Source organism: Vulpes lagopus, chromosome 1, assembly GCF_018345385.1.
Source record: "Vulpes lagopus strain Blue_001 chromosome 1, ASM1834538v1, whole genome shotgun sequence".
Classification (NCBI taxonomy): Eukaryota; Metazoa; Chordata; class Mammalia; order Carnivora; family Canidae; genus Vulpes; species Vulpes lagopus.
Window position 1 is genome coordinate 120,847,987 of NC_054824.1, and position 26,417 is coordinate 120,874,403.

The following is a 26,417-nucleotide window of genomic DNA, read 5'->3' on the forward strand; positions in this document are numbered from 1 at the left end:
TCTTTCTGTTTTAGGGAGCTGATTCTCACGAGCCAACAAAAATAGCCAGGTCGGTCCGTGGAGCATGTGAACTTACATCCGTTCTTCAGTTAAATCCATGTAGAGTTACTAAAACAAAGTCTGTACAAAACAGTCAAGGTATGTTTAGTGGAAGTAGTATTTCCAAAAAAGAAAATAGTATTTCCCCTCTTTTTTTAATGGCTTTGAGTGTTATACTATATATATTCTTTGGCTATATTGAATTGTTTTAGGAAAAACATTTCTTCCTGCATATTTCTGTGTTTATAGAATGTTCTCACTGGTTTCATTTACATGTAATTTTCCTGCTTTCATGCTTTTTGAAAAAAATGAATGAAAGTCTTTAATACCTACTTTTATAGGTGATTTTGTGGATTTACCTATTTTATGTAATTTCTTACTTTCTTTACTAAAGTTTTACAAATTTTTTTAAAGATTTTATTTATTGGGAAGCCCGGGTGGCTTAGTGGTTTAGCGCTGCCTTAAGCCCAAGGCATGATCCTGGAGACCCGGGATCAAGTCCCATGTCAGGCTCCCTGCAGGGACCCTGCTTCTCCCTCTGCCTGTGTCTCTGCATCTCTCTCTCTCTCTCTGTGTCTCTCATGAATAAATAAAATCTTTAAAGAAAAAAAGAGATTTTATTTATTCATGAGATAGAGAAAGAGAGGGGCAGAGACACAAGCAGAGAGAGAAGCAGGCTCGCTGCAGGGAGCCCAATGTGGGACTCAGTCCCGGACCCAGGATCACACCCTGAGCCAAAGGCAGTGACTCAACCACTGAGCCACCCAGACATCCCCAGTTTTACAAATTTTAAACTATGTGGAATTTTTAAGTACATAAAGTAAAATCTCCATCATCCAAACCTTTTTCCTCAGTCCACAGGTAGCCTGTCCTTTTTCTTTGCATTTACATGTATCTATATAAACATACACATATATACATTTATGTGGGTTCTTAAACTTATTTGAAATCTTTTTTTGCTCCTTTTTTTTTTTTAAGATTTTATTTATTCATGAAAGACAGAGGGGGAGAGAGAGAGAGAGAGAGGCAGAGACACAGGAGAAGCAGGCTCCATCCAGGAAGCCTTATGTGGTACTCGATCCTGGGACTCTAGGATCATGCCCTGGGCTGAAGGCAGGCTCCAAACCACTGAGCCACCCAGGGATCCCCTTTTTTTTGCTCTTAATATGTATGTTAATCTTTTCATAATTTTGCTGTGTTTAAAATGAGTCTTTAGGGATCCCTGGGTGGCGCAGCGATTTGGCGCCTGCCTTTGGCCCAGGGCGCAATCCTGGAGACCCGGGATCGAATCCCATGTCGGGCTCCCGGTGCATGGAGCCTGCTTCTCCCTCTGCCTGTGTCTCTGCCTCTCTCTCTCTCTCTGTGACTATCATAAATAAATAAAAATTTAAAAAAAAAAAGAAGAAGAAAAATTATATTTAAAATGAGTCTTTGTTTTTTGGCCACCAAATGCTTCTCTACTGTATAGGTAGTATTTTTTCTTTTATTCTTCATTGTGGAGTTTTTCATTCATTCTGGGTTTATTTTCCTTTTAATTGTTTTTCCAGCAAGAGTTTCAGTCTTTCTATGAAAAAAACACTTTTTTTCACTCTCATTTCTGATTTTTTTTTTTTTTTTTTTTTTTTTTTACATTTTTGGTTTTGGAGTTCTTTTCTTATGGTTGCTCTAAGGATTATAGTTTACATACTTAACCTTTCATGACCTATTTAAAGTTAATATTGCACCACTTTGTGTTCTGTGACTGTGCTTTATATAGGTGTCATGTATGTCCACATACATTGAAAACTCCTCCAGTATTAGAATCTTAACATTTTATTTTTTAAAGATTTTATTTATTTATTCATTAGAGACAGAGAGAGAGGCAGAGACAGGCAGAGAAGCAGGCTCGTCGCAGGGAGCCTGATGTGGGACTCAATCCCGGGACCCTGGGATCACTCCCTGAGCCAAAGACAGACGCTCAACCTCCTGAGCCACCCAGGCGTCCCTACAATTTTAACTTTTTTAAAACAATCTGTTATATAAAAATCACTCACTAAAGTGTACAAGTCCATTATTTTGTATTCTCAGTTGTGTAACCATCACTGTAATCTTAAGTTTAAAACATTTTATCACCTCAAAAGAACAGTACACATCAAATTAATATCGAAAATATGTGAAGAACTTAGACAACACTAAAAACACAAATAATTCAATTTGAAAATGGGCAGAGGACCTGAACAGACACTTTTTTTCAAAGAAGACTTACAGATTGCCAGCAGACATAATGAAAAGATGTTCTATGGGGCACGTGGGTGGCTCAGTCAGTTAAGCATCTGAATCTTGATTTAGACTCAGGTCTTGATTTCAGGTTTGTGAGATCGAGCCCCAGGACAATGATGGAGCCTGCTTGAGACTCTTTCTCTCCCTCTGCCCCTATCTTCCCCCCCACTTGCTTGTTCTCTCTCTGTGTGTGAATAAATAAATAAAATGTAGACTTTAAAAGAAAAAATGTTCCACATCACTAATCATCAGGAAAATGCAAATTAAAACCACAGTGAGATATCACTTTACACCTGTCAGAATGACTGAAAGCAAAAACACAAATAACAAATGTTGACAAAGATGTAGAGGAAAAGGAAGCCTTGCGCAGTATTGTTAGGAACGCAGATGTTGGAGAGGATGCGGAGAAAAGGGAACCCTCTTCCACTGTTGGTGGGAATGTGAACTGGTGCAGCCACTCTGGAAAACTGTGTGGAGGTTCCTCAAAGAGTTAAAAATAGACCTGCCCTATGACCCAGCAATTGCACTGTTGGGGATTTACCCCAAAGATACAGATGCAATGAAACGCCGGGACACTTGCACCCCGATGTTTATAGCAGCAATGTCCACAATAGCTAAACTGTGGAAGGAGCCTCGGTGTCCATCGAAAGATGAATGGATAAAGAAGATGTGGTCTATGTATACAATGGAATATTACTCAGACATTAGAAATGACAAATACCCACCATTTGCTTCAACGTGGATGGAACTGGAGGGTATTATGCTGAGTGAAGTAAGTCAATCGGAGAAGGACAAACAGTGTATGTTCTCATTCATTTGGGGGATATAAATAATAGTGAAAGGGAATATAAGGGAAGGGAGAAGAAATGTGTGGGAAATATCAGAAAGGGAGACAGAACATAGAGACTCCTAACTCTGGGAAACAAACTAGGGGTAGTGGAAGGGGAGGAGGACGAGGGGGGTGGGGGTGAATGGGTGACGGGCACTGAGGGGGGCATTTGAGGGGATGAGCACTGGGTGTTATTCTGTATGTTGGCAAAGTGAACACCAATAAAAAATAAATTTATTATAAAAAAAATAATAGTGAAAGGGAATATAAGGGAAGGGAGAAGAAATGTGTGGGGAAATATCAGAAAGGGAGACAGAACATAAAGACTCCTAACTCTGGGAAACGAACTAGGGGTGGTGGAAGGGGAGGAGGGCGGGGGGTGAATGGGTGATGGGCAAGGGGGGGGTGCACTTGACGGGATGAGCACTGGGTGTTATTCTGTATGTTGGTAAATTGAACACCAATAAAAAATAAATTTGTTTAAAAAAAAAAAGCTGAGTGAAACAATATTGGTTTATAATGGATTTAAAACTAAGCCATGCTTGATAAATGTAGAGCTGGCATTGTTCTGTTGTTTTTCTAATGTTCTAATGCTGTTTCTCTAATGTTGTTTTTCCAACTTTCCTAAAATCATTCAGGGTTAAAAATAATAGAAATCACTTATATCCGGGGGGGGGGGGGGGGGGGGGGAGGAATGCAGATGGGTGGGCAGCCCCAGTGGCTCAGCAGTTTAGCGCCACCTTCAGCCCAAGGCCTGATCCTGGAGACCGGGGATCAAGTCCCACGTCAGGCTCCCTGCATGGAGCCTGCTTCTCCCTCTGCCTGTGTCTCTGCTTTTTTCTCTCTCTCTTTCTCTCCCTCTCTCTCTCTCTCTCTCTCTCTCTCTCTCTATCTCTCATGAATAAATAAATAAAAATCTTAAAAAAACAAAAAGGAATGCAGATTGGTACAGCTACTATGGAAAACAGTGTAGAGGTTCCAAAAAATTAAAAATAGAATTACCATATGATCCGATAATTCTACTGTGTATGAGAATACTAATTCATGGGGTGCCTGAGTGGCTCGATGGTTGAGCATCTGCCTTTGGCTCAGGGCATATCCCGAGTCTCGGGATTGAGTCCCACATCGGGCTCCCTGCACAGAGCCTACTTCTCCCTCTGCCTGTGTCTCTGCCTCTCTCTCTCTCTGTGCCTCTCATGAATAAATAAAATATTTAAAAAATAAAAATTTAAAAAGAGAATACTAATTCAGAAAGATATATGTACCCCATATTTCATTATAGCATTATTTACCATAGCCAGGATATGAAAGCAACCCAAGTGTCCATAGATAAATCAAAAATGCGGTTATGTACATACAGTGTGATATTACCGAGTCATAGAAAAGAAAAATATCTTGCCATTTTGCAACAACATGGATGGACCTAGAGGGTATATAATGCTAAGTGAAATAGAGAAAGACAGATACTGTATGATTTCCCTTACATGTGGAATTTAAGAAACAAACAGAAGAGGCAAAACTAAAGCAGACTCTTAAATACATAGAACAAACTGATGGTTGCCAGAGGGGAGGTGGGGGAGTGGGAATCAGTGAAATAGATAAAGGGGATTAAGAGTACGCTTTCTTGATGAGCACTGAGAAGTGTATAGAACTATTGAATCACATTGTACATCTGAAACTAATATAACATTGGATGTTAATTATACTTGAGTAAGAAAGAATTTTCTACATGAAGAACAATACCCATTAGCAATCATTCTGCATTCCTCTTCCCTCTTCCCCAATCCCAGGCAACTAGTCTACCCTCTATCTCTATAGATTTGCCTATTGTGTTTTCATATGAACAGAATCATATATGATTTTTTGTGACTTTTCACTTTTTCACTACTATGAATGTTCATAGCAGAACATTGAGTGCAATCTTATGTAGATGTATATTTTCATCTTTTTTGAGTTATATATAGGAGTAAAATTGTTAGACCATATGCTAACTGTATTTAACCTTTTGAGGAACTGTTTTCCAGAGCATCTATGTATTTCACATTCCCATCAGCAGCACTTAAAGTTCCCATTTCTCTACATTTTCACCAATACTTGTTATTATCTTTTTTATTCTAGCCATACTTCGGGTATGAAGTGTTATCTCATTGTGGTTTTGATTTGCCTTTTCCTGACAGCTAATGCTGTTGAATGTCTTTCCATATGCTTATTGGCCATTTGTATATCTTTGAGGATTGTCTGTTTAGATTCTTTGCTTATTTTCAGTTGGGGTATTTGTCTTATTGAGTTGTGAGAGTTCTTTTTATGTCCTGGATGCAGCCCCTTTAGCAGATAGAAAATTTGCAAATCTTTTTTCCCATTCTTTGGATCCCATAATGTTTTAAAGTGATAAGAATGTTTAAAATCCATTTTTAATTGTATTTTTTTCTCTTTATTGAAGATGGATCCTTTGAAAATATCCAGTGGAGCATAGATCCAGGAGCAGACCTCTCTCAATATAAAATGGATACTACTGTAGTAGATACAAAGGTAAGTTAGAAAGTAAAACCAAGGCCCATGTGGTTATTCTAGTAAGTTGTTAGTCATCCTCCTCCCCTAACTAACTCTGTGACGTTAAGATAATCACATACCTGCATTTATTTATTCCAAATAAAACCTGCATTTCTTTATTCAGAAAACTAAGAAATGAAAATGCTTATTCTTCTAACTTTATGATGTTTTTGAAAGGGTAATAATACCTTCTGACTTTAAAGGCCTTTGTTGAGACACCCAAGGGGCTCAGTAGGTTAAGCATCCGACTCTTGATTTCAGGTCATGATCTCAGGGTTGTGAGATTGAGCTCTACATTAGGCTCCATGCTGGGCTTTGAACCTACTTAAGATTCTCTCCCTCTCCCTTTGCCCCTCTTCTCTCTCTGTCTCTCTCCCTCTCTCTCTTTCTCTCCCCCCCCAAAAAAAAATGAAAAAGAAAGGCCTTTGCTGAAAAATATTATAGTATTAAATAACGAAAAATGCTAATTACATATTTTAATAATTTTCTACACATATAATTTTAAAGATTTTATTTATTTATTAGAGTGTGCGCACGCAAACTAGGAGGAGCAGAGGGACAAGCAGATTTCCCTGCTAAACAGGGAACCCGATAACAGTGCTCAATCCCAGGACCCTGGAATCATGACCTGAGCAGTAGGCAGACACTTAATCAACTGAGCCAGCCACAGGCCCCTTAATAATTTTATGTTTTATCAAAATAATTCATCATATGCCTTGATTAACTTTTAAAATAACATACCATCAAGAAAAAAATTATTTTCCCAGGTGGCTATTTTTTAAATACTGTATATTTCTCTAAAAATTAAAATTCCCAGGCTCCTGGGTGCTCAGTTAAATGTCCAACTCTAGATTTCAGCTCTGGTGATAATTTCAGGGTCATGAGTCAGGCCTCACATTGGCCTTATGCTGGGCATGGAGCCAGCTTAAGATTCTCTCTCTCCTTCTCCATCTGCCCCTCCCCTGCTCTTAAAAAAAAAAAAAAAGATAAATTAAAATTCCTAGTGGAAATAACTCTTGGCTTGTTTTTAGGTTTTATATAGTTTGAAAAGTACTCTTTCACTTGGGAGCATATTAATGAAGTATTTAACTTGGTACAGTATGAAATTGTTGTTCTTTGTGTACACTGACATTCATTACTATGAAGCCAAATGGGGAAGAAAGGGAGGAGAAGCCCAGGGAGGTCAGTGGTATGCATCTCTCCCTTCCTTGGCAGCAGTCCTTCTTTTTGTGGGCTTGAGAGAGGATACTTGTGTATTGAAGCTAAAATGTTTTACAGGCAATAAAACCTAAATCTATATATATTCCTAAAGAATAAAAATAAATATAACTTAATGCTATTGAAGTGTACACTTAAAATATGGTAAAAATTTGTCAATTTCATGCTGTGTATATTTTACCAGAATTTTTAAAAAGTAAATATAAGGCCATATGGGATAATTGTTAAAATTTTTGAATTTTTAAATATTTAGGATGGCAGTCAGTCAAGATTAGCAGGAGGAGAGACAGTGGACATGGACTGCACATTGGTTAGTGAAACTGTGCTTTTAAAAATGAAGAAGCAAGAGCAGAAGGGAGAGAAAAGTCCAAGTAAGATTTGATTTCTTTTAATTTAATAAAAATGTAGAGGGAAGTTTATAGTCATACCATTGCACTGATGACCAGAAGTGACCTCTTCACCATAAACCAGGGGTTTTTTCTTGTTCTGATGAATAGATTTCTCTTAGTAAAGTTCAGTTTCAGTATTATAAGGGGAAAATATCTTTAGCCAAAATCTTTTTTTTCCAGAAAGAATTCAAATTGTCCAGGGCTCAGCAAACCACAACCAGCTGCCAGTTTTATAAATAAAGTTTTATTGGAAGACAGGCTCACTTGTTTATGTATTGCCTGTGGCTGCATGCATGGTACCACAGCAGAGCTGAGTAGTAGTTGCAGACCTTCTTGGGCCCCCAGACCAAAAATATTTCCTGTCTGACCTTTTTAAGAAAATGTTTGCTGTGATCCCTAGTATTATCCCTAGATAATTTTTTGTAAAAGGGAATATTGAGAGTCCTATTTGAGAAAGCAGAATTTCCAAAGCAATTTGATAAGGTATGAAAAGGGGAGACTACTGATAAGTATTAGTGTAAGTTAACAGTAAACTAAGAGTAATCGTGTATATGCTGAGTTACTCTGCCATATTCTGCTTCTACAGAAAAGGATATTTAGCCTTTTGTGGTGACAAACTATTAATTATTCATCTAAAGCCTTGATTTTGTGGTGCCTGGGTGGCTCAGTTGGTTAACCGTCTGCTTTCAGCTCAGATCATGATCCCAGGCTCCTGGGATCGAGCCCTGCATCAGGCTCCCTGCTCAGCAGGGAGTCTACTTCTACTTCTGCCCTTCCCCCCTGCTCATGCTCGCTCTCTGTCTCTCTCATGCTCATTCATTCTCTCTCTCAAATAAATAAAATAAAGCCTTGAATTTCTAAAAGACTCGGGAACAGAAGGATTTTGGTTGGCACCATCTTAGCAATATCCCAGGAATAGTGTCACTTACACCCTTATGTATTGAGGGGTTAGGATCTGCCACAGAGAATGCAGTGCCAAAAGCAAGGACATTTTCCAGGGATCATCTGCTAGTAGCTGAGGACAATCAGACTATATGTACATATCCTATCTTGTTCTGAATATTCTATATGTGCCTGCCCAGGGCTGAAGCCAGTCTTGTCCTCACTCCTTTTAAGATTTTATTTATTCATTCATGAGAGAGACAGGGAGAGAGACAGGCATAGGGAGAAGCAGGCTCCCTGGGGAGCACAATGCAGGACTCGATCCTGGGACCCCAGGATCGCGCCCTGAACAAAAGGCAGATGCTCAACCATGAGCCACCTAGGTGTCCCTTATTCTCACTTCTTTTGAAATACTTTATCTTGGGGCACCTGGATGGCTGTTAAGCGTTTGTCTCTTGGTTTCACCTCAGGTCGTGATCTCACAGTTGTTGTATTGAGCCCTATGTCAGGCTCCCCGCTCAAAAGGGATCTGCTGCCCCAATCTCTCTGTCTCCTTTGGCCCCTACCCCTGCTCATGCACATACTCTCTCTCTCTCTCTCTCTTTCTCAAATAAGTAAATCTTTAAAAAAAAAAAAAGAAGAAGAAGAAGAATAAACACTATCTCTTGCTGCCCTAACTGCAGTATGTAAGAAAAAATTGTAGTAGTCTTTGCCTTAATTCTTTGTTCTTTAGGAATAAGTAACTATAAGATCAAGTAGCTGGCTGTCTACATGGAAAGGACAATACCTATTAAAAGAATCTTTAACAGTTATTTATTGTCCTTTTATAGTGAATGACACCTAAGTAACTTTCTTCTTAAGAAGATACTTTGGTTTTGGGACGCCTGGGTGGCTCAGTGGTTGAGCATCTGCCTTCAGCTCAGGGCATGATCCCAGAGTCCCGGGATCGAGTCCTGCATCGGGCCCCTTGTGGGAAGCCTGCTTCTCCCTCTGCCTATGTCTCTGCCTCTCTCTGTGTCTCTCATGAATAAATAAGTAAAATCTTTAAAAAAAAAAAAAAAAAAGAAGAAGAAGAAGAAGAAGATATTTTGGTTTTAAGAGTATTTTGTTCTGGTATCAGCTCCTGATAATGTTTTCCTTATTTCTGTTTAAAAAAGAAAGAGAGGGATTGGGGGTTGGGGAAGTGATTCTTTTATAGAGAGGAATTTCAGCAGGCTTCTGCTCCATCATCTTTGTTAGCCAGTTGGATCTATTTCTGTTTTTTAGTTAACTGCTGTTTTTCAAAATGTGATTATATAGTAGGAAATGTAGTTAGTACTCTGAAGATGAATTTAGCACTTAACATTTCAAATGAGGAATTGAATTCATTATTTCTATCAGTATTCAATTACCAATAATGATGGTAAGAAATGGTTAATAATGATGTAAGAAATTACATTTTTTGCAAGTACATTAGAAAAAAAGCAGATGAGCAAGATTCTATAGATTTTAATGTCAGCTGTTTATACACATTTTATTTAAACTTAGTATTTTTCATCATTCATTATGATGCATATTCTATTCCTTACAGTTTTTGGTAAGACTCGTTTTAGCATAGTATGAATTACTATTTTTTTTATAAAGATTTTATTTATTTAATCATGAAAGAGAGAATGAGGCACAGGCAGAGGGAGAAGCAGGCTCCATGCAGGGAGCCCAACGTGGGACTCGATCCTGGGTCTCCAGAATCATGCCCTGGGCCGAAGGTGGTGTTAAACCACTGAGCCACCAGCACTGCCCTGCATAGTATGAATTATACATGAGCTAAGAGGGAGAAAAAGATTTTTATGTATGTAATGACAGCAACAAAAAAGTAGCATTCTCTGCACATGAGTAAGGGACATTTAAAGCGCTAAGTCTTTATAAATACAGTAACTATCTAGACTTGGTTTATTGTTGCCCCATGTACATCTGAGGCAAGTGTATTTTGTGGCAGTTACTACACATTTCACATTGGTCTACATAGAAAGCAAAAAGCTTGCTTCTTGCCCTAAGCCAATGCTCTTTTACACAGATGGAGAAAGAAAAATGAATGATAGCTTGGAAGATATGTTTGATCGGACAACACATGAAGAATATGAATCCTGTTTGGCAGATAGCTTCCCCCAGGTGGCAGATGAAGAAGAGGGATTGTCAACTACCACAAAGAAACCAAAGAGTAAGACTATTTTCTTCCTAATTATGGCTCCTCAGTTACACTCAGTTTAGTAAATCAAGTCAAGGAGCTAGTTAACAAAGGCTTGATGAGGTATATATTAACAATTAAAATTTCATATTTCTTACATAAATTTCTTTTAGATAGTGAGATAATTTCAGACCAGTAAAAGAGTTACAAAAGATAGCTCAGAAGGAAAAAAATAATTAAGAGAATTCTCTGTACCTTTCATTCAGTTTCCCCTTATATTAAATACTACCATAAAATATTCATCAAAACTAAGAAATTGAGGTGCCTGGGTGGCTTGGTTGGTTAAGTGGCTACCTTTGGTTCAGGTCATGATCCCAGGGTCCTGGGATTAAGCCCCAGGTCCAGCTCCCTACTCAGTGGGGAGTCTGCTGCTCCCTCTGCCCCTCCCTCCGCTCATGCTCTCTTGTACACTCTCACCCTCTCAGTTTTGCGCTCTCACTCTCTCAAATAAATAAAATCTTTAAAAACTAAAAAATTAATCTTGATTGAATACTACAAATTTCTTTGTACCTTACTCATAAAGTTCATAAAAGTTTTGAGATTTTTTTTGTCAAGTAATAAATTAATCATTGTAATACAGTGGAAGGAGAAAGTTTTATAGAAAATTCAGACTCATTTTCTGTTTGAATGCTTTACCTTCCTTCCCAAACAACATAATGTAACTATATGTATCAATCTTTTTAAAACTCTTTATGTTAGAAGCAGTAGTTTATAGTGCAAGGTAGCAATCAAAAGAATAAGTGAAACTCCAAGTAGATAATCTGAATTGAAAGTTAAAGTTAAATGTCTCATTTTCTTTTTGTGAATAAAAGGGAATTTGTAGTCCAGTGCAAAGGTTATAAATGAGCACACCTTCTGCTATAGTACATTCTCTTGATTATGTTTTCCTTGTGCTTCCATCAGGTTTTTAAAAATACAGCCCTTATTAGCTCAAAGCGAGAAAGACCTTAACCAAAGGTACAAAACAGCAGGGTTTTTTGCTTGTTCAGTCCATAGCAAAAATTTGATCAGGCCAACTTTTGTAATAAAAATGTACAACTGTTCAGCTTACTTTTTTCCCCCAAGAAGAGCCTTTTGCTAATTGTTTTCACTTTAGGGGGGGAGAGGAAGGGGCACTTGGGTGGCTCCAGTGGTTGATCATATGCCTTTAGCTCAGGGCGTGATCCTGGAGACCTGGGATCGAGTCCCACATCGGGTTCCCACATGGAGCCTGCTTCTCCCTCTGCCTGTGTCTCTGCCTCTCTTTCTGTGTCTTTCATGAGTAAATAAAATCTTTAAGGGGCGGGGGGGTTCTTTTACTAGACATAATTGTTAATTTCTGTCTTTTTTTTCTTAAGTTACATCTTACACTGACCATCCCAAAGTTTCTTCTCACTTAATCATTTGTGTCAGTGCTGTACTGTTCTTTTGATCTCTGGGAACTTCTGCTTCCTAGAGTATCCCAGGACTCTGTTTCTTTCTCATATATTTTTCTCATGCTTTTCTTAACTACCTCTGTATCTCTAGTTTGACCTCTCTGATGAATCCCAGTCCTGCAATTCTTAGAGAAAATGTAATATAAATGCAAATGCTACTTTTGTGTCTCTTCAACAACTTAAGCTTAACGTATCCAGGCCAGGTTCCATTTATTTCTTACCAAATGACCTTTCAGACTTTTTCATTTTTCTCAGTCACATGGTTTAGGATTTTACTGTCCATTTATTTCGTTTTCTTGACCGTCATATCACAAAATTCTACCTCATCTTTTTTAGAAAGAACAAGTTTCAGGGAGGGTACCAAAAGCTTAGCTCCAGACATGTTAATACTTTACTAGATATTCAAGTGGAAGTATCAGTAGGTAATTGATAGGGTGTTGAGTTTGGACAGGACCTCCAGGATAAAGAAATGATTTAGGGGGCAGGAGGTCAACAGCAAGTAGATGATGGTACTTAAGGCCACAAAACTGAGTGAGATCAGAGAAGCATTTCAAGTTCTGACCTCTAGGGTATGACAACTTTAAAAGATCGGAGAAAGAAAGAAGAGCCAGCAAAGGAAGTTGGAAGAAGCTACAGCTAGTGAAATAGGAAGGAAACAGGAATATGTGTTGTAGTGGAAGTCATGTGAAGACGTTTCTATATATTCATTATTCCTAGCCTTGTCCTCTCTCTTCTGAACCCCAGGCTTGAATCCAGCTACCTCTTGGACATCTTATGAACACCTTGAACTTAATAAATTCAAATTAGAAATCTTTATTTTCCTACCGAAATTTGATCTACCCCTGCCTTTCCTGGTCTCCTTAAACCTCAGTTACTATCGTCCTGATTACTAAAGATAGAAATGTGGGAGTCATATTTGACTTCTCCTTTCACCTCCTCATCATGCCCAGTCTGATACCCTGGCACTACTATCTCCAAAATGTCTCCTATCACTTCACTTCTCTCCATCTTTGTAGCCACTGCTCTAGTCTCAGCCACTCTCCTCTCCACCTCTTCAACTGCAGGCCTCCTGACTAGTCTTTTTATGACAGTTGTTTCTCCTTTTCAATCCATTCTCTGCACAAAATTAAAATTCATTTATTTCACATGTAAGTTGGATTGTATTATCTTCTTACTTAAAAACCTTCAATGAAAAGATATTTGAAGGGCCAGTAAACACATGTAAATATGCTCAACATAAAAAAAAAAATTAAAAATAAATAAATAAAATATATTCCCAACATTATTGGACATGAGGGACTGAGATACCACTTCACATCCACTGAAATGGTTAAAAAGACTGGTAATATCTGACATGAGAAAAAAAAATATCTGACATGAGCAAGAGTGAAGAGCAACTGGAACTCTCATTCTTTGCTAGTGGGAATATAAAATTGTGCTATGGAAAAGAGTTCAGCAAGGCTTTTTTTAACAGTTTTATTGAGGTTTGTCAGTTTCTTATAAAGTTATATACATACCCACCATAGTACCTAGCAATTCCATTCCTAGGTATATAATATAAACAAGAAAAATGAAAACAGAGGCACATGGGTGGCTTAATCGGTTAAGCATCTGCCTTCAGCTCAGGTCATGATCCCAGAGTCCTGGGATCAAGCTCCACATCAGGCTCCCTGCTCAGTGGGGTGCTTGCTTTTCTTTCCTTCTCTTCCCCCATCCCGTACTGCTCATGCTCTCTCTCTTAAATAAATAAATAAAATCTTTTTTTTAAAAAAATGAAAACACATTCTTAAAGCATTGTGCTCAAGAATGTTCATAGTGCTATTTGTAGGAGCTCAAAACTAGAAATAAACCAAATGTCCATCAACAGGTAACGAAATACAAATTGTGGTAAACTCATCTACTTGTCAACAAAAAGGAGGGTATTAGACTCAGCAATAATCTAAAATCTATTGAGCTAGAAAAATCCAAAAGATGGAAAAGAATACATACTATGTAATTCCATTGATACAAAGTTTTAAAACCAGCATAACTAAGCTGTGGTGGCAGAAATCATCCCTCTAGAGGGGAAGGGAAGAGACAGCAGGGAACATGTGTTTGAGAAGCAGAACAGGAGGAAACTTCCAGGGAAACTATTTTTGGTCTTCAGAGCACATCATGATATGGTACTTGCCTACCCCTTCAGTCTCATCTTTCCTAACACCTTTCTTCACTCAATCTCAACCACACTGGCCTTTTCTTAGTTCTTATAATATACCAAACTTTATCCCATCTCAAGAACTTTACCTGGAACCTTCTCCATTCTCCACTCTTGCTTTTTGTGGCTGAAGTAGTTCCCACTTCCTCAGATAAGCTTTAGCTATCTACTTGCTTAATGCCTTTTTCCCTCACTGTGGCATATACTCCAGGAGGACAGGAGACCTGGTTTCTTCTGTTGGACATTACATGGCCAGAACTTAGCAAGATGCTTGATAAATTTTGATTATTTGAATACACAATAGCAGTTGGCTATTTGGGTCTAGACAATTTGGGATTCATTTCCCTGAGCTTCTGTTCTAATTTTGTCACCAATTTTCTGATAAAACTTTTTAACCTCTATTTCCTAGTTAATCTACCTCAAAGACACATTATAAAAATCAGTAGGACTGGACCACCTACTTGGAGCTTGTGACTCTTGATCTCAGGGTTGTGAGTTTGAACCCTATGTTGGGCATAGAGCTTACTTTAAAAATAAAAATCAACAAGACTAAAAATGAAACTTATTAAAAGCTGTCTTGTCTGATGCCAAATGATAATGGGCATCAGACTAACTCTTTTTATAAAGTCTAAAATACTTGATATTTATATGTAATCTACACATATGTACATATATGTCGTATATATAGTTTTTAAATCTAAAATAGTTTTCTAGGGACACCTGGGTAGCTCAGTGGTTGGGCATCTGCCTTTGGCTCAGGGCATGATCCCAGAACTCAAGTATCAAGTCCCGCACTGGGCTCCCTACTCAGCGGGGGGCCTGCTTCCTCCTCTGCCTATGTCTCTGCCTCTCTCTCTGTGTGTGTCTCTCATGAATAAATAAAATCTTTTTTTAATTTTTTTTAATTAAAATAGTTTTCTAGGTAAGATTTTTGTCTCGAGTAATTCTGAGGTAAACAAGATAATCAGCTCATTAAGCAGACGAAAAAAAAATTTACAGAAAATTTAAATGAATTGCCCAGTAGCCTACAGTATGAAATCCAATAAGAATGGAAGTTTTGATATAAGTCATTCCTGTTGCAAAAAAAACTTTTTCTTAGTTCTTCATTCAGTGTGTGGTATGTGTGTTTTGTTTACAGTTCATGATGATAATAAACAAGATAAAGTCAAGCAGAAAGCATCTGTGGAGCTATATTTTAAGGATGATGAAAGGTAAGTTGGCCTTGATTAATACTAGTGATGTGATTGGAAGTAAAACAGAGCTATCGTTGTCAGAGTATCACTGAACTGTTAAATTGCTACTTTGGTTAAAAACAGGTGCAGATCACTTATTTTATTTTATCGTCATAAAAAAAGATGGAGTCAGGCATAAAAATTAATATTACAAATAAGGCAATTGATATCACCACTACTCTAACAATGGCAATAGTTATTTTCTCTTTTTTATAACAAATGTTATTCCGGTTCTGTTTTATTGTGGACTTTATTTAAATTTCAGGAATTTGTTAAATTATATACTGTAACTTACATAGTAATAAGACTTTAGGTGGCAAGCCTTAGGTTGTGCTTAAGAATTATTGCATGAGGGTTGTTTTTTTTTGTTATTGTTTTTGTTTTATTAAAGATTTTATTTATGTAATCATGAGAGACCCAGAGAAAGAGGCAGAGACACAGGCAGAAAGAAGCAGGCTTCATGCAGGGAGCCTGACGTGGGACTTGATCTTGAGTCTCCAGGATCACACCCTGGGCCAAAGGCAGGCGCTAAACCGTTGCACCCAGGCGTCCCACATGAGGGTTTTGTTTTTAAACCTTAAAAGAAAAACTGAACATCTTGATTTTGAACCATGATGCTGCTTTGTGCCCTTTGTTCAAAGGTGGCAAATTCTGTTTGTTTGGTTTTTTTTATTTAAAGATTTTGTTTATTTGAGAGAGAGCATGAGCAGGGGGAGGGGCAGAGTGAGAGGGAGAAGCAGACCCCCACTGAGCAGGGAGCCCAATGCAGGCCTCCATCCCAAGATTATGAGAGTAGGGAGTTTTTATTTATGGTGTTATTATGAACTCATGGATTTAAATGTTTTGTGTGTTTTATTCTGAGCACTAGGGTTGTTCATTGCTACTATTAGTCATTGTTTCTAGATCTTTTGGGTGGACAGAGTTAGGAATAAGGTTTTTGTTTCATTTTGATTTTTAAGATAACGATACTTTTTCATATTGATAGCTGCAACTTCAAGATCTTTATGTAATAACCTCTTTTGTCTCACATCTGTACCTACTTTCCCCTTCTGAGAATCCCACCTCTCAATGCTATCAACAACATTTCTCTTTAACTTTATTTATTCTTTAGTATATTGAGCAATCTCAGAATAACATAAATTATCACCAATAATTATGATTTATGAAAATGGTTTAATGTGTTTTTGTGGGGGGGGTTGTTCTTAAGATCTATTAGAACAACCATGTTATCTGCAAATTTTCATACAATAAAAATTATAAAAATGAAAAAAGTTAGGACTATTATAAATGTACAGTCCAGTCACTGTGCTTTAAAGCCATTTGGAAAAATACACAAAAAATAATTATTTTTTGTGTAGGTATGTCACTGATTCAGTCTTTGGTTTGCTTTATTTTGCTTTTGAATTTTGTAGAAATTTTTTCTTTTTATCTTAATTCTTTTTAAAAAAATTATGTAAAATAGGGATGCCTGTGTGGCTTAGTGGTTGGGCATCTGTCTTTGGCTCGGGGCCTGATCCCAGAGTCCCGGGATCAAGTCCCGTGTTGGGCTCCCTGAATGGAGCCTGCTTCTCTCTCTGCCTCTCTCTGTGTCTCTCATGAATAAATAAATATTTTTTTTAATTATGTAAAATACGTACATGGTTTCAGAGGCTACAAAACAAGGTGTTTTCAGATACTCTAGTTTCTGTCATTGTCCCCATTACTGTATCAGCTCCCACCCCTAAAGGTAACCATTCATTAAAAATGAGGATTTTCAGTCTTTTTTAAAAAATAAAAGATATCTATACAGAAATATATTTTTGTTTTCTCTCCCCTTAAACAAATGGTAGGGTGTTATATATATTTCTCTCCATTTTGCTTTTGATTTTTTCATTTAAGTATATATGCTAGAAATCACTCATAATTTTGTATGATGGTATTCCACATTTCTCTTTTTAGTTGCATAGTATTTTATGTTTGTACCATAGTTTCTTCCTTAGTAATGGGTATTTGGGATGTTTATAGTTTTGCTAACACAGAACACTGCAGTGAATAACGTACATTCTCTTTTTGTATTGTTGTGTATCTTTGGGGTAGATTCCTTGAAGTAGGATTGCAGAGTAAGAACTGTCATTTCAAATTTTTCATATTGAAGGTTCACTAACTTTTTAAAAGCATGTGTAGTTCTATTTATTCTGAAACCATTAGATAGCTGGAGACCTAAGAGTTGAGTATAAGGCATAAGGATGGTAAAAGTCTTAAGATTAGCATTATTCCTTTCCCCATAGACAATACTAGCAAAGCCTGGGAAGATGGGTTGTTTTTTAGAACAAGAAGCTTAGTAATCTTTTAGGTGATGCTTAAGGTCTGCTACAGATGCCAGAGTGCTAATAGATTCCTGACAGCATTTTAACAACAAAAGCAGAATAAACAACAAAGGAGAGGATATGGCCAAAATGTATTCTGCAAAAGCTTTTAAAAGTCCATAAACTATTTGAAAGAAAGCAATTTTTATCTGTCCTTTTAAGTTACAGATTGTTCTAAAGTTGAGAGTTCCTGGGTTTTAGCCCCACCCCAGAACCTATAACCTCATATACTTTGATCTAGAGCAATTAAAGCTTCCTTTTGAGAGAAAGTATTTGTCAACTAGAGGGGCATGTGATCAGAATGCCTCAGAGGAGTAGATATGTTACCAATAAATCGTTTCACAAATCAGATTTTGTGAGTCAGGCTGTTGAAGCTCCTGGGGGAGATTTCTATTATAAACAAATATATATACCATCATTTAATTCTTCATTTACCTATTTTGTAAGTTTGGACTTTCTATATTTGGCTTTAAAATTTATAGCAGGATACAGTATATTAAAAAGTTCCATACTTTCTGCTTGCTCTTTCTTCCCAAAACACTCTATACCTCATTAATACATACCTCATGGCTTTGACCCTCTTCAGTTCCCAGTAGTTCTCAGTAGGATCTGATCCATTTAAGGACAAGCACAAATAATTATTCCTAACATTTTGAAGTATCTAGGGTTGGTGGAGGCAGCAAAAGGAATTTTTAGAGAAAATGACAAATAACATACAAACAGGTGAATCTTTTCTTTTCTTTTTTTTTTTTTAATTTATTTGTGAGAGACAGAGAGAGCTAGAGACCTAAGCAGAGGGAGAAGAAGCAAGCTCCCTGCGGGAAGCCCGATATGAAACTCAGTCCCAGGACCCCGGGATCACGACCTGAGCCAAAGGCAGGCACTCAACCCCTGAGCCACCCAGGCATCCCATTGAATCTCTTTTTTGAGGGAGGGGAGTAGATTAGCCCAGAAATACAGGTTCTTAAAGAAAACTGAATTAACAGGCAGTTATTCTCTTTCTTGGTTATGTTATGGAATACCAATTCCTGACTTTAATAGAACAGCATTTCTTTTTAAATTAGGTTATTTTCAGGGCTCCTGGGTGGCTCAGTCAGTTAAGCATCTGACTCTTGGTCTCAGCACAAGTCATGATCTCAGGGTTGTGAGATCAAGCCCCACATCAGGTTCCATGCTCAGCACAGAGGCTGCCTGGGATTATCTCTGTCCTTCTCGACTCCTCCCGACTGCCCACATGTTCTCTCTCTAAATAAATAAATAAAATCTTTAAATAATAATAATAAATTAGGTTGTTTTATATATTATTTTCTGCCATCCAGAGCCAAAACTATGAAGTAATAGGGTTTTTTCTTTTCAGTTAGAGAACAATATACATAAAAATACCTGACAAATAGTAGGTATCTAATAAGTAATTAGAGAAGAATGCATGAAAAAATGTGTTGTTTTTTTTTTAAGATTTTATATATTTATTCATAGAGACACAGAGAGAGAAGCAGGCTCCATGCAGAGAGCCTGATGTGGGACTCCATCCAGGGTCTCCAGGATCACGCCCTGGGCTGCAGGCGGCGCTAAACCACTGCGCCACTGGGGCTGCCCAAAATGTTTTTCTAACATAATAAACATTTCAAGTAAAATGAATAAATGTTTTGGGATTATTTCTCCTCTAGGCTCTCACCTTCATTAATTAAAAATCTAAACCAAAGATCTTTGTAGTAACAGTGGATTAATTTTTAAATTTAATTCCTTTTTCTTCCAGAGAGACTAGGTTACAAAATTTTCCTCATATTGAGGTAGTTCGGAAAAAAGAAGAGAGAAGGAAATTGCTTGGACACACATGCAAGGAATGTGAAATTGTAAGTACTAATGTAAATACTGTCCAGTGGATTTTTTAAAATATGGCTTTATAGGGATCCCTGGGTGGCGCAGCGGTTTGGCGCCTGCCTTTGGCCCAGGGCGCGATCCTGGAGACCCGGGATCGAATCCCACATCAGGCTCCCAGTGCATGGAGCCTGCTTCTCTCTCTGCCTCTCTCTCTCTCTGTGACTATCATAAATAAATAAAAAATTAAAAAAAAAAATAAAATAAAATAAAAAAAAATATGGCTTTATAGATCATAGAATGCATGACTTAAAAATCATAGAGACTATATTTGTATCTAGAAACCTAGTTTGAGCCAGGAATAGCAGGATGCATAATTAAAGAGCACACTGGCTGTGACTTGAGAGATCTAAATACATGGAAATGAAAGCCCTCAGTCTCTCAGACTTTCACTAAGTGAATTTGGAGCCTAAGCCCTCATTCATTTTACCAGCTTAAGACATTTGTGCCGTTTTTCTTTTCCCTGTTTATTTGTATTTGTTTTAATTTCTTTCCCCTGGTGTTATATTATAGCAAAGACCCTTCCTTATTCTATTGCTGTTGGGGAAAATTCTGATATTTTAGTAGGAATCTTTAACATTTATTATACCAGTACTCTCAGGAAATGAGATGTATCCATAATTTTTTTTTCTAAATAATTGATAACTATAAGCTCTTAACTTTTTCCCCAAATACTCCTTCCTAAACAAAATGTGATGAACAGGTTCTGTGTCATCCTTGAACACAATTACATTTTCCTTTTATATATTGGCTATCTTGGACTAATGACGTAGAATTAGTACTAATTATCCTATCACTAAATATCTCATGCAGGTTCTGTGTTTTTCTGAAACATGTTTTTTTAATTACTTCCCTTGCTATCTGTTAGCTACTAGATGCCTGCCTCTAATGATTTAGTCCCCCTTTAAAATTTTCTTTTGGGACGTCTGGGTGGTTCAGCAGTTGAGCATCTGCCTTCGGCTCAGGGCGTGATCCTGGAGCCCTGGGATCAAGTTCCACATTGGGCTCCCTGCTCAGCAGGGAGTCTGCTTCTCCCTCTGTCCACCCCTCACCTCCCACTCATGCTTGCTCTTGCTCGATCTCAAATAAATAAATAAAATCTTGAAAGGAAAGAAAAGGAAAGAAAAGGGGAAAGAAAAAGAAAAGAAAGAAAATTTGATAACCAAGCAAAGTTAGTTACATATGGATAGTGTATAGTACAGGTATAGTGCAAACTGTTAATTTGCTTTCTTTTTCTCAGGAATCATTTCTTATGCTGTCTGCTATTCAGTCTCTAAAAACCATTGTCTCTTATATTTTATTCCAATATTTTTGTTGTTTAAGATAGGAGATAAATCTGTTCTCTGTTACTCTCTCGTGACCAGGAGTGAAAGTGCCAGTCCTGTGTATTTAAATATTATCTATATGCTGACAGTTGCTAAAATGTATCCCAGTGTCTGTTCCGACCTGTGGAATATGTAATATACATATGGAAGTGTAATAATCATCTCAAATTTCACCATTTCCAAAAGCAGAGTTTTTACCACTGATCCCCTACTCAACTGAATCTCCTATAAGTCCATTCTTCTAGCTATTTAAACCAAAGCTCTTATAACTATCCTCTATTCTTTTCGTATCTCAGTAACAGATCTATTAGCAAATCCCATCAGTTCTACCTTCAAAGTGTATCTCATTTCCACCCACTTAACTTTCACCACCACTAATCCCCTGGACCAAGGCACCATTTCATCACTCTGGACTACTAAAATAGCTGCTATGTGCTTTCCTTCTGTTGTTTTATTTTAATCAACTGTTTTTTGAAAGTGTAAGATCCACAACAAAATTGAGCAGAAAGTACAGAGAATTCCCATATACCTCTGTCCTAATTTTTCTTTTCTTTTTTATACTTCCTGCAGGGAGCCTGCTTTTCCCTCTGCCTATGTCTCTGCCTCTCTCTCTCTGTATCTCTCATGAATAAATAAATAAAATCTTTTTTAAAAATAAAAATAAATTTTAGCCTTGTTTTTATGAAGTTCAAGTTCTTTATTTGCAGTTGTTAAGAAACAATACATCGTTGATCCTAATTGAAAAAATAGCCTGAAGGGGGAAGTCATGAAACCTGCAACTGCAGAGCTAAACTTTTATTTGTAAAAACTTAGATAAGAAAATTACTTAAATAAGAAAATTACTTCAGAACACACATGTTATATCCAAATAACAACTGAGAAAAGTGCTGTTCAAAGTGCAATTTTGTTATTCATCTGACAGTTGAGATTGTGCCAGTATACAAATCAACTACATCACTCAGCACACTATTAAGCTGGCAGTTTTTGTTTTTGTATTGTAAGACTTTATCAATGAGAAAAGCAGCATATTGCTTTTACCTTGCGATACAAGCTCCTGGCTCCTTTTCTCATTTGTGGAGCAAAGATTTCACAGACCAGCACTAGTTACTGTTAGTATTAATTACTAATATTATCTTCGGTGGATGTTGTTTCCTTAACATGCTGAATACTTTGTTGTTGTTGTTTTAAGATTTTATTTATTTATTCATGAGAGACACAGAGAAAGGCAGAGACATAGGCAGAAGGAGAAGCAGACTCCCTCTAGGGAGCCTGATGGTGGGACTCGATCCCAGGACCGCGGGATCACTCTTTGAGCCGAAGGCAGATGCTCAACCACTGAGCCACCCAGCCGTCCCTTTAACATGCTGAATACTTTGACAGCTTTTTTATTAGCTTCCAGTTTGTAATCAATAAGCCTAACAGTACATTTATTATTTCTAAGTGAAAAAACTTACCAGTTTCTATTATTAGTATTATGCAGATATTCCAGCAGAAGAAAGAGAAAAGAAATTGGCTTCCTGCTCAAGACATCGATTCCGCTACATTCCGCCCAACACACCAGAGAATTTCTGGGAAGTTGGTTTTCCTTCCACGCAGACATGTATGGAAAGAGGTGAGAGTACAGATTATAACATTTTGGCTTTTTTATAATGTGTATATGCAAGTCTAAACATTAGACTTTTCCCTATGGTTCCTTTTACCTTCTGTTCAGAGGCTAGTTCTGGGACGTAAAAATAAATTCCTAAAGATAAAAGGCTTACCTTTAACACTGTGAGTAATGTCATTGAAACCAGAGATTGTGTATAATCACTTAAATACGATTGTGTATTCATTATCCTCATTTATCACTCAAATTTCAGAAAGTTAATTTCTCGTTTATCCTTTCCTTTCATCAAAATGACTTTTAATAAAATGACATTACAAAAGTTGCCAGCAAAGTTATATCGTTAAAAAGAGAGTATCTTTTTAAAGCAACTACTCTGAATTTTAGATTTTAAAACCTCACTTAATCCAGAATGCTGGGTATTTATAAACCATATCTGAGTTAAAAGGACCATTGTTTGGAAGACTGCTGCAACTAGCGCCTTCAAATTGGCACTGACATTTAATATGACTTGAGAATGTATACAGCTCTGAAGCTCCAGATATTGAGTAGTAAGATAGTTTTTCCAAAAGATGCAAAGTCTCTTGTAGCCATTACCATATTTTCACTTTCCCCACTAATAAGCCAAATTACCTTCCCTTTGACTTGATGACCCTGCCTGGTCATCAAATAGAATTAAACAATCTGGATAGACCCTGTGTTTATACACCTACTATGACCTTAAGGGGTTATGACAAAGTGCAAACTACATGATTCAGGATACCTTAGGAGAATCGGATGATTGAAGAGTATAGGGGCACGTCATCTAAAGAAGTAACTGCCACAGAAAGTCTTGTTGATAAGCACCTGGAATTATTGTAATAGTGAAGAGTTCTCGTTTAGCAGTTTTTCCCCATTTGCAACTGATAGGCAAACTAGGAAAGTACTTAAGAGCTCTGGTTCTGGAGGTTTGACAGCCATTTATTTAGTAAAGTGTCAGCCTCTTCCACTTCGTGGCTTTGTGAACTTGAACAAGTTCTTTAACTTCCTTGGGTCTCCATTACCTCATCTGTGAAGGAGGTATAGTGGAGGCTACTTAAAGGAGTGTGAGCATTAGCCGAGATAATGTATACAACACATTTGATAAGTAGTGAAATGATTCATTCATTAACATTGCATGGCTAATAATCAGGAGCATGTAAACTAGAAGGCATTAAATAAGTCATATGTTTACTGGGTACATGCTGAGAGAAATACATGTTGCAAATACAGTCTCCTAAATTTGTCATTTGTTTTTAAGGTTACATTAAGGAAGATCTTGATCCTTGTCCTCGTCCCAAAAGACGGCAGCCTTACAATGCAATGTTTTCTCCAAAAGGCAAGGAGCAGAAGACATAGATGTTGAAGCAAAAACAGGATGGAAGACAGTTCATTTCTTTTTAGTTATTTATAGTTAAAGTTGGTATTAAACATTGATTTTGTTTGATCTTCTATAAACTGACTTATAAATCATTTTTCTATTGAATGTGTTTTTAAATGGCATTTACCCACCACACAACTATTTAAAATGTGGATGTGCTTATGTTGTATTGTCTTGCTTTGCACCTTTAAAACAGTAAGGTGCTTTCATTTGCACTCTAACTTAAGAGTTGTTTATTTACTTTATTTGGTAATACCTTATTACAATTTTGAAAATATGATAGTTGTAGTCTATGATTTGTTGCCTTTCATATCTTTTTACTCCATCTTCCCTTGGTGTTTACATTCAGCAGTGGCTTTGTGAATCGCTACAAATTTTCATTCTCTTAATCAGTTGTTTGTTTTTTGTTTTTTTTTTTAAGATTTTTATTTATTTATTCATGAGAGACACAGGTAGAGGGAGGAGACGCAGGCTCCATGCAAGGAGCAGGATGTGGGACTCAGTCCTGGGAATCCAGGATCACACTCTGAGCCAAAGGCAGGCACTTAACCGCTGAGCCACCCAGGCGTCCCAATCAGTTGCTCTTCTTTAGGTCTTTCCACTATCTGACATTTAAGTCTTAAAAAAAAAAAAAAGTCTAAATTTTAGTAATCCTTTTAACTTTACAGCATTCTTCTTTGGTTTACTTGAAATGAGCTACTATTCTGTAGTGAATTCCTTTGGAGGCTCAGCCACAAATACCAACCTTTCTTCTTTTTGCATATTCTATAAGTTCACATAATTCTTTGATCTGATCATAATATCCCAGGTTTTCACATAGTCTATTTTCATCGTACTTTTACTTTTCCAGTGCAGTTTGCAAGCTGAATTTGTTAGGTTCTTCTCTTCCAATGTGTTCAAGCTCAGTAATATTTGTCTTTCTGAAATGACTGATATTAATTAACTTCCAAGTGGGCAGTAAAATAGATTTCTCTATTCAGCAAACTTCTGTTCCTCTGGGACCTAGTGTCTGAGTCATCAAGATGACAGACCACATTTGTGTCACCCATTTTCGGTGACATTTTGTTTATCAGTGTCTTTTTTGAATATTTCTTTAATCCATATTTTGACAGTATTGCTTAAGCAGGAGAAAATGAGACACGGAATGGAATGAATGCCTCACTAAAATCTAACCACATACATAAAACTGTTCTCAGAGTTCCTAGAAATCTCTGCCTCGTCTCATCTTCTTCGTTGATCAAGGTTCTCACATGAACACATGATATCAATTTATGTTCTCCGAGAGGATAGCAAAAGAAATTACATACACTGAGTATCTACTCCAAGACCCCTTAAGAACACACATGGCCTGGCTCTAAACATGATCTGAATTTTTTACAACCCTATCGTAGCTTGTTTTGTTTTTGTTTTTTTTTTAAGATTTTATTTATTTATTCATGAGAAACACAGAAAGAGAGGAGAGACATAGGCAGAGGGGAAAGTAGGCTCCTTGCAGGGAGCCTTGATGTGGGACTCAATCCTAGGACCCTGAGATCACCACCTGAGCCAAAGGCAGATGCTCAACCACTGAGCTACCCAGGCATCCCCCATATTGTAGCTTCTATTCAGCACTTTTCTTCCCTTCCCAAATTGTTTATCCTATATTTGATTTTTGTTCCCTGCTGGCAGTCCCCAATCTCTCCAAAATAATAGCACCCATTCAGTGGTAACTTTGCTATATGCCAGGAACTGTGTTATACTCTTCCATAGATTTTTCTCTTTTAATCCTTAAATAATCTTGTGAATTCATGTGTCAGCTTAACATTAAGCTGAAAAAAAAATGGACCTAAAAAACAGATTAAACAACAAATGACTGGTTTTATTTTTCTCACATTAAAAAGTCTGGAGGTCAGCAGTCCAAGGCTGGTAATGCAGCCGCATGATGCCCTCAGGGACCCAGATTCTTTTAGCTTTCTGCTCTTTTGTACTTTGTGTGTGGCCTTCATCCTTGTCACTATAAAGTAGCAGTAGCTATGCCACCTCTAACATCATGTCCATGTTCTAAACAGAAGGAAGGGAAAAGAAAAAAAGATGTCATTTGTTTCTGTCCCTCTTTAAAAAGTTTCCACTCAAATAAACTTAGATTGAGGTGGTACCTGGCTGGCTCAGTCAGAACAGCATGTTACTCTTGACCTCGGGGTGGTGGGTTCGAGCCCCACATTGGCCGTAGAGATTTATCACTTAAATAAATAACTTAAAAAGTTTATTTCCATGGCAGTCCTGGTGGCTTAGCAGTTTAGCGCCGCCTTCAGCCCAGGGCATTATCCTGGAGACCCTGGATCAAGTCCCGCGTTGGGCTCCCTGGATGGAGCCTGCTTCTCCCTCTGCCTGCCTCTCTCTGTCTCTAATAAATAAATAAAATCTTTAAAAAAATAAAAGTATTTCCAGAAGGCCCCACCTAATAACCTCCCCTGTTTCTCAATGACCATAATTAATTGTTACTGGGCTACCTCTAATAACTAAGAGGTGAAAATTAGAGCCCAGGATTGCCTAATTCCAGAATCAGAGCTGTATCCATTATCGTATAGTACTTCTAAAGGCCAGTACTTCTAAAGGAGTCTGAGGGACACCTGGATTTGAACAGGCACCATATGTGC

At 37.4% G+C, this 26,417-nt stretch overlaps 1 protein-coding gene across 10 annotated transcripts in view; it reads left to right on the plus strand.

The window, feature by feature from the left end:
* The window catches only part of RBBP8 (RB binding protein 8, endonuclease), a 102,842-nt gene extending 78,784 nt beyond the window's left edge, over window positions 1-24,058 (plus strand). For 9 of the 10 annotated variants that reach the window (XM_041754547.1, XM_041754540.1, XM_041754573.1 and 6 more), the window contains 8 exons: window positions 15-138; window positions 5,568-5,656; window positions 7,149-7,266; window positions 10,220-10,363; window positions 15,138-15,210; window positions 19,333-19,429; window positions 22,250-22,391; window positions 23,662-24,058. In XM_041754547.1, the coding sequence (XP_041610481.1) occupies window positions 15-138; window positions 5,568-5,656; window positions 7,149-7,266; window positions 10,220-10,363; window positions 15,138-15,210; window positions 19,333-19,429; window positions 22,250-22,391; window positions 23,662-23,759 (885 nt within the window). In that variant the 3' untranslated portion in view covers window positions 23,760-24,058. The remainder of the gene's footprint in view (window positions 1-14; window positions 139-5,567; window positions 5,657-7,148; window positions 7,267-10,219; window positions 10,364-15,137; window positions 15,211-19,332; window positions 19,430-22,249; window positions 22,392-23,661) is intronic. The other variant, XM_041754592.1, reaches the window with a different exon arrangement.
* Window positions 24,059-26,417: the final 2,359 nt, after the last annotated feature.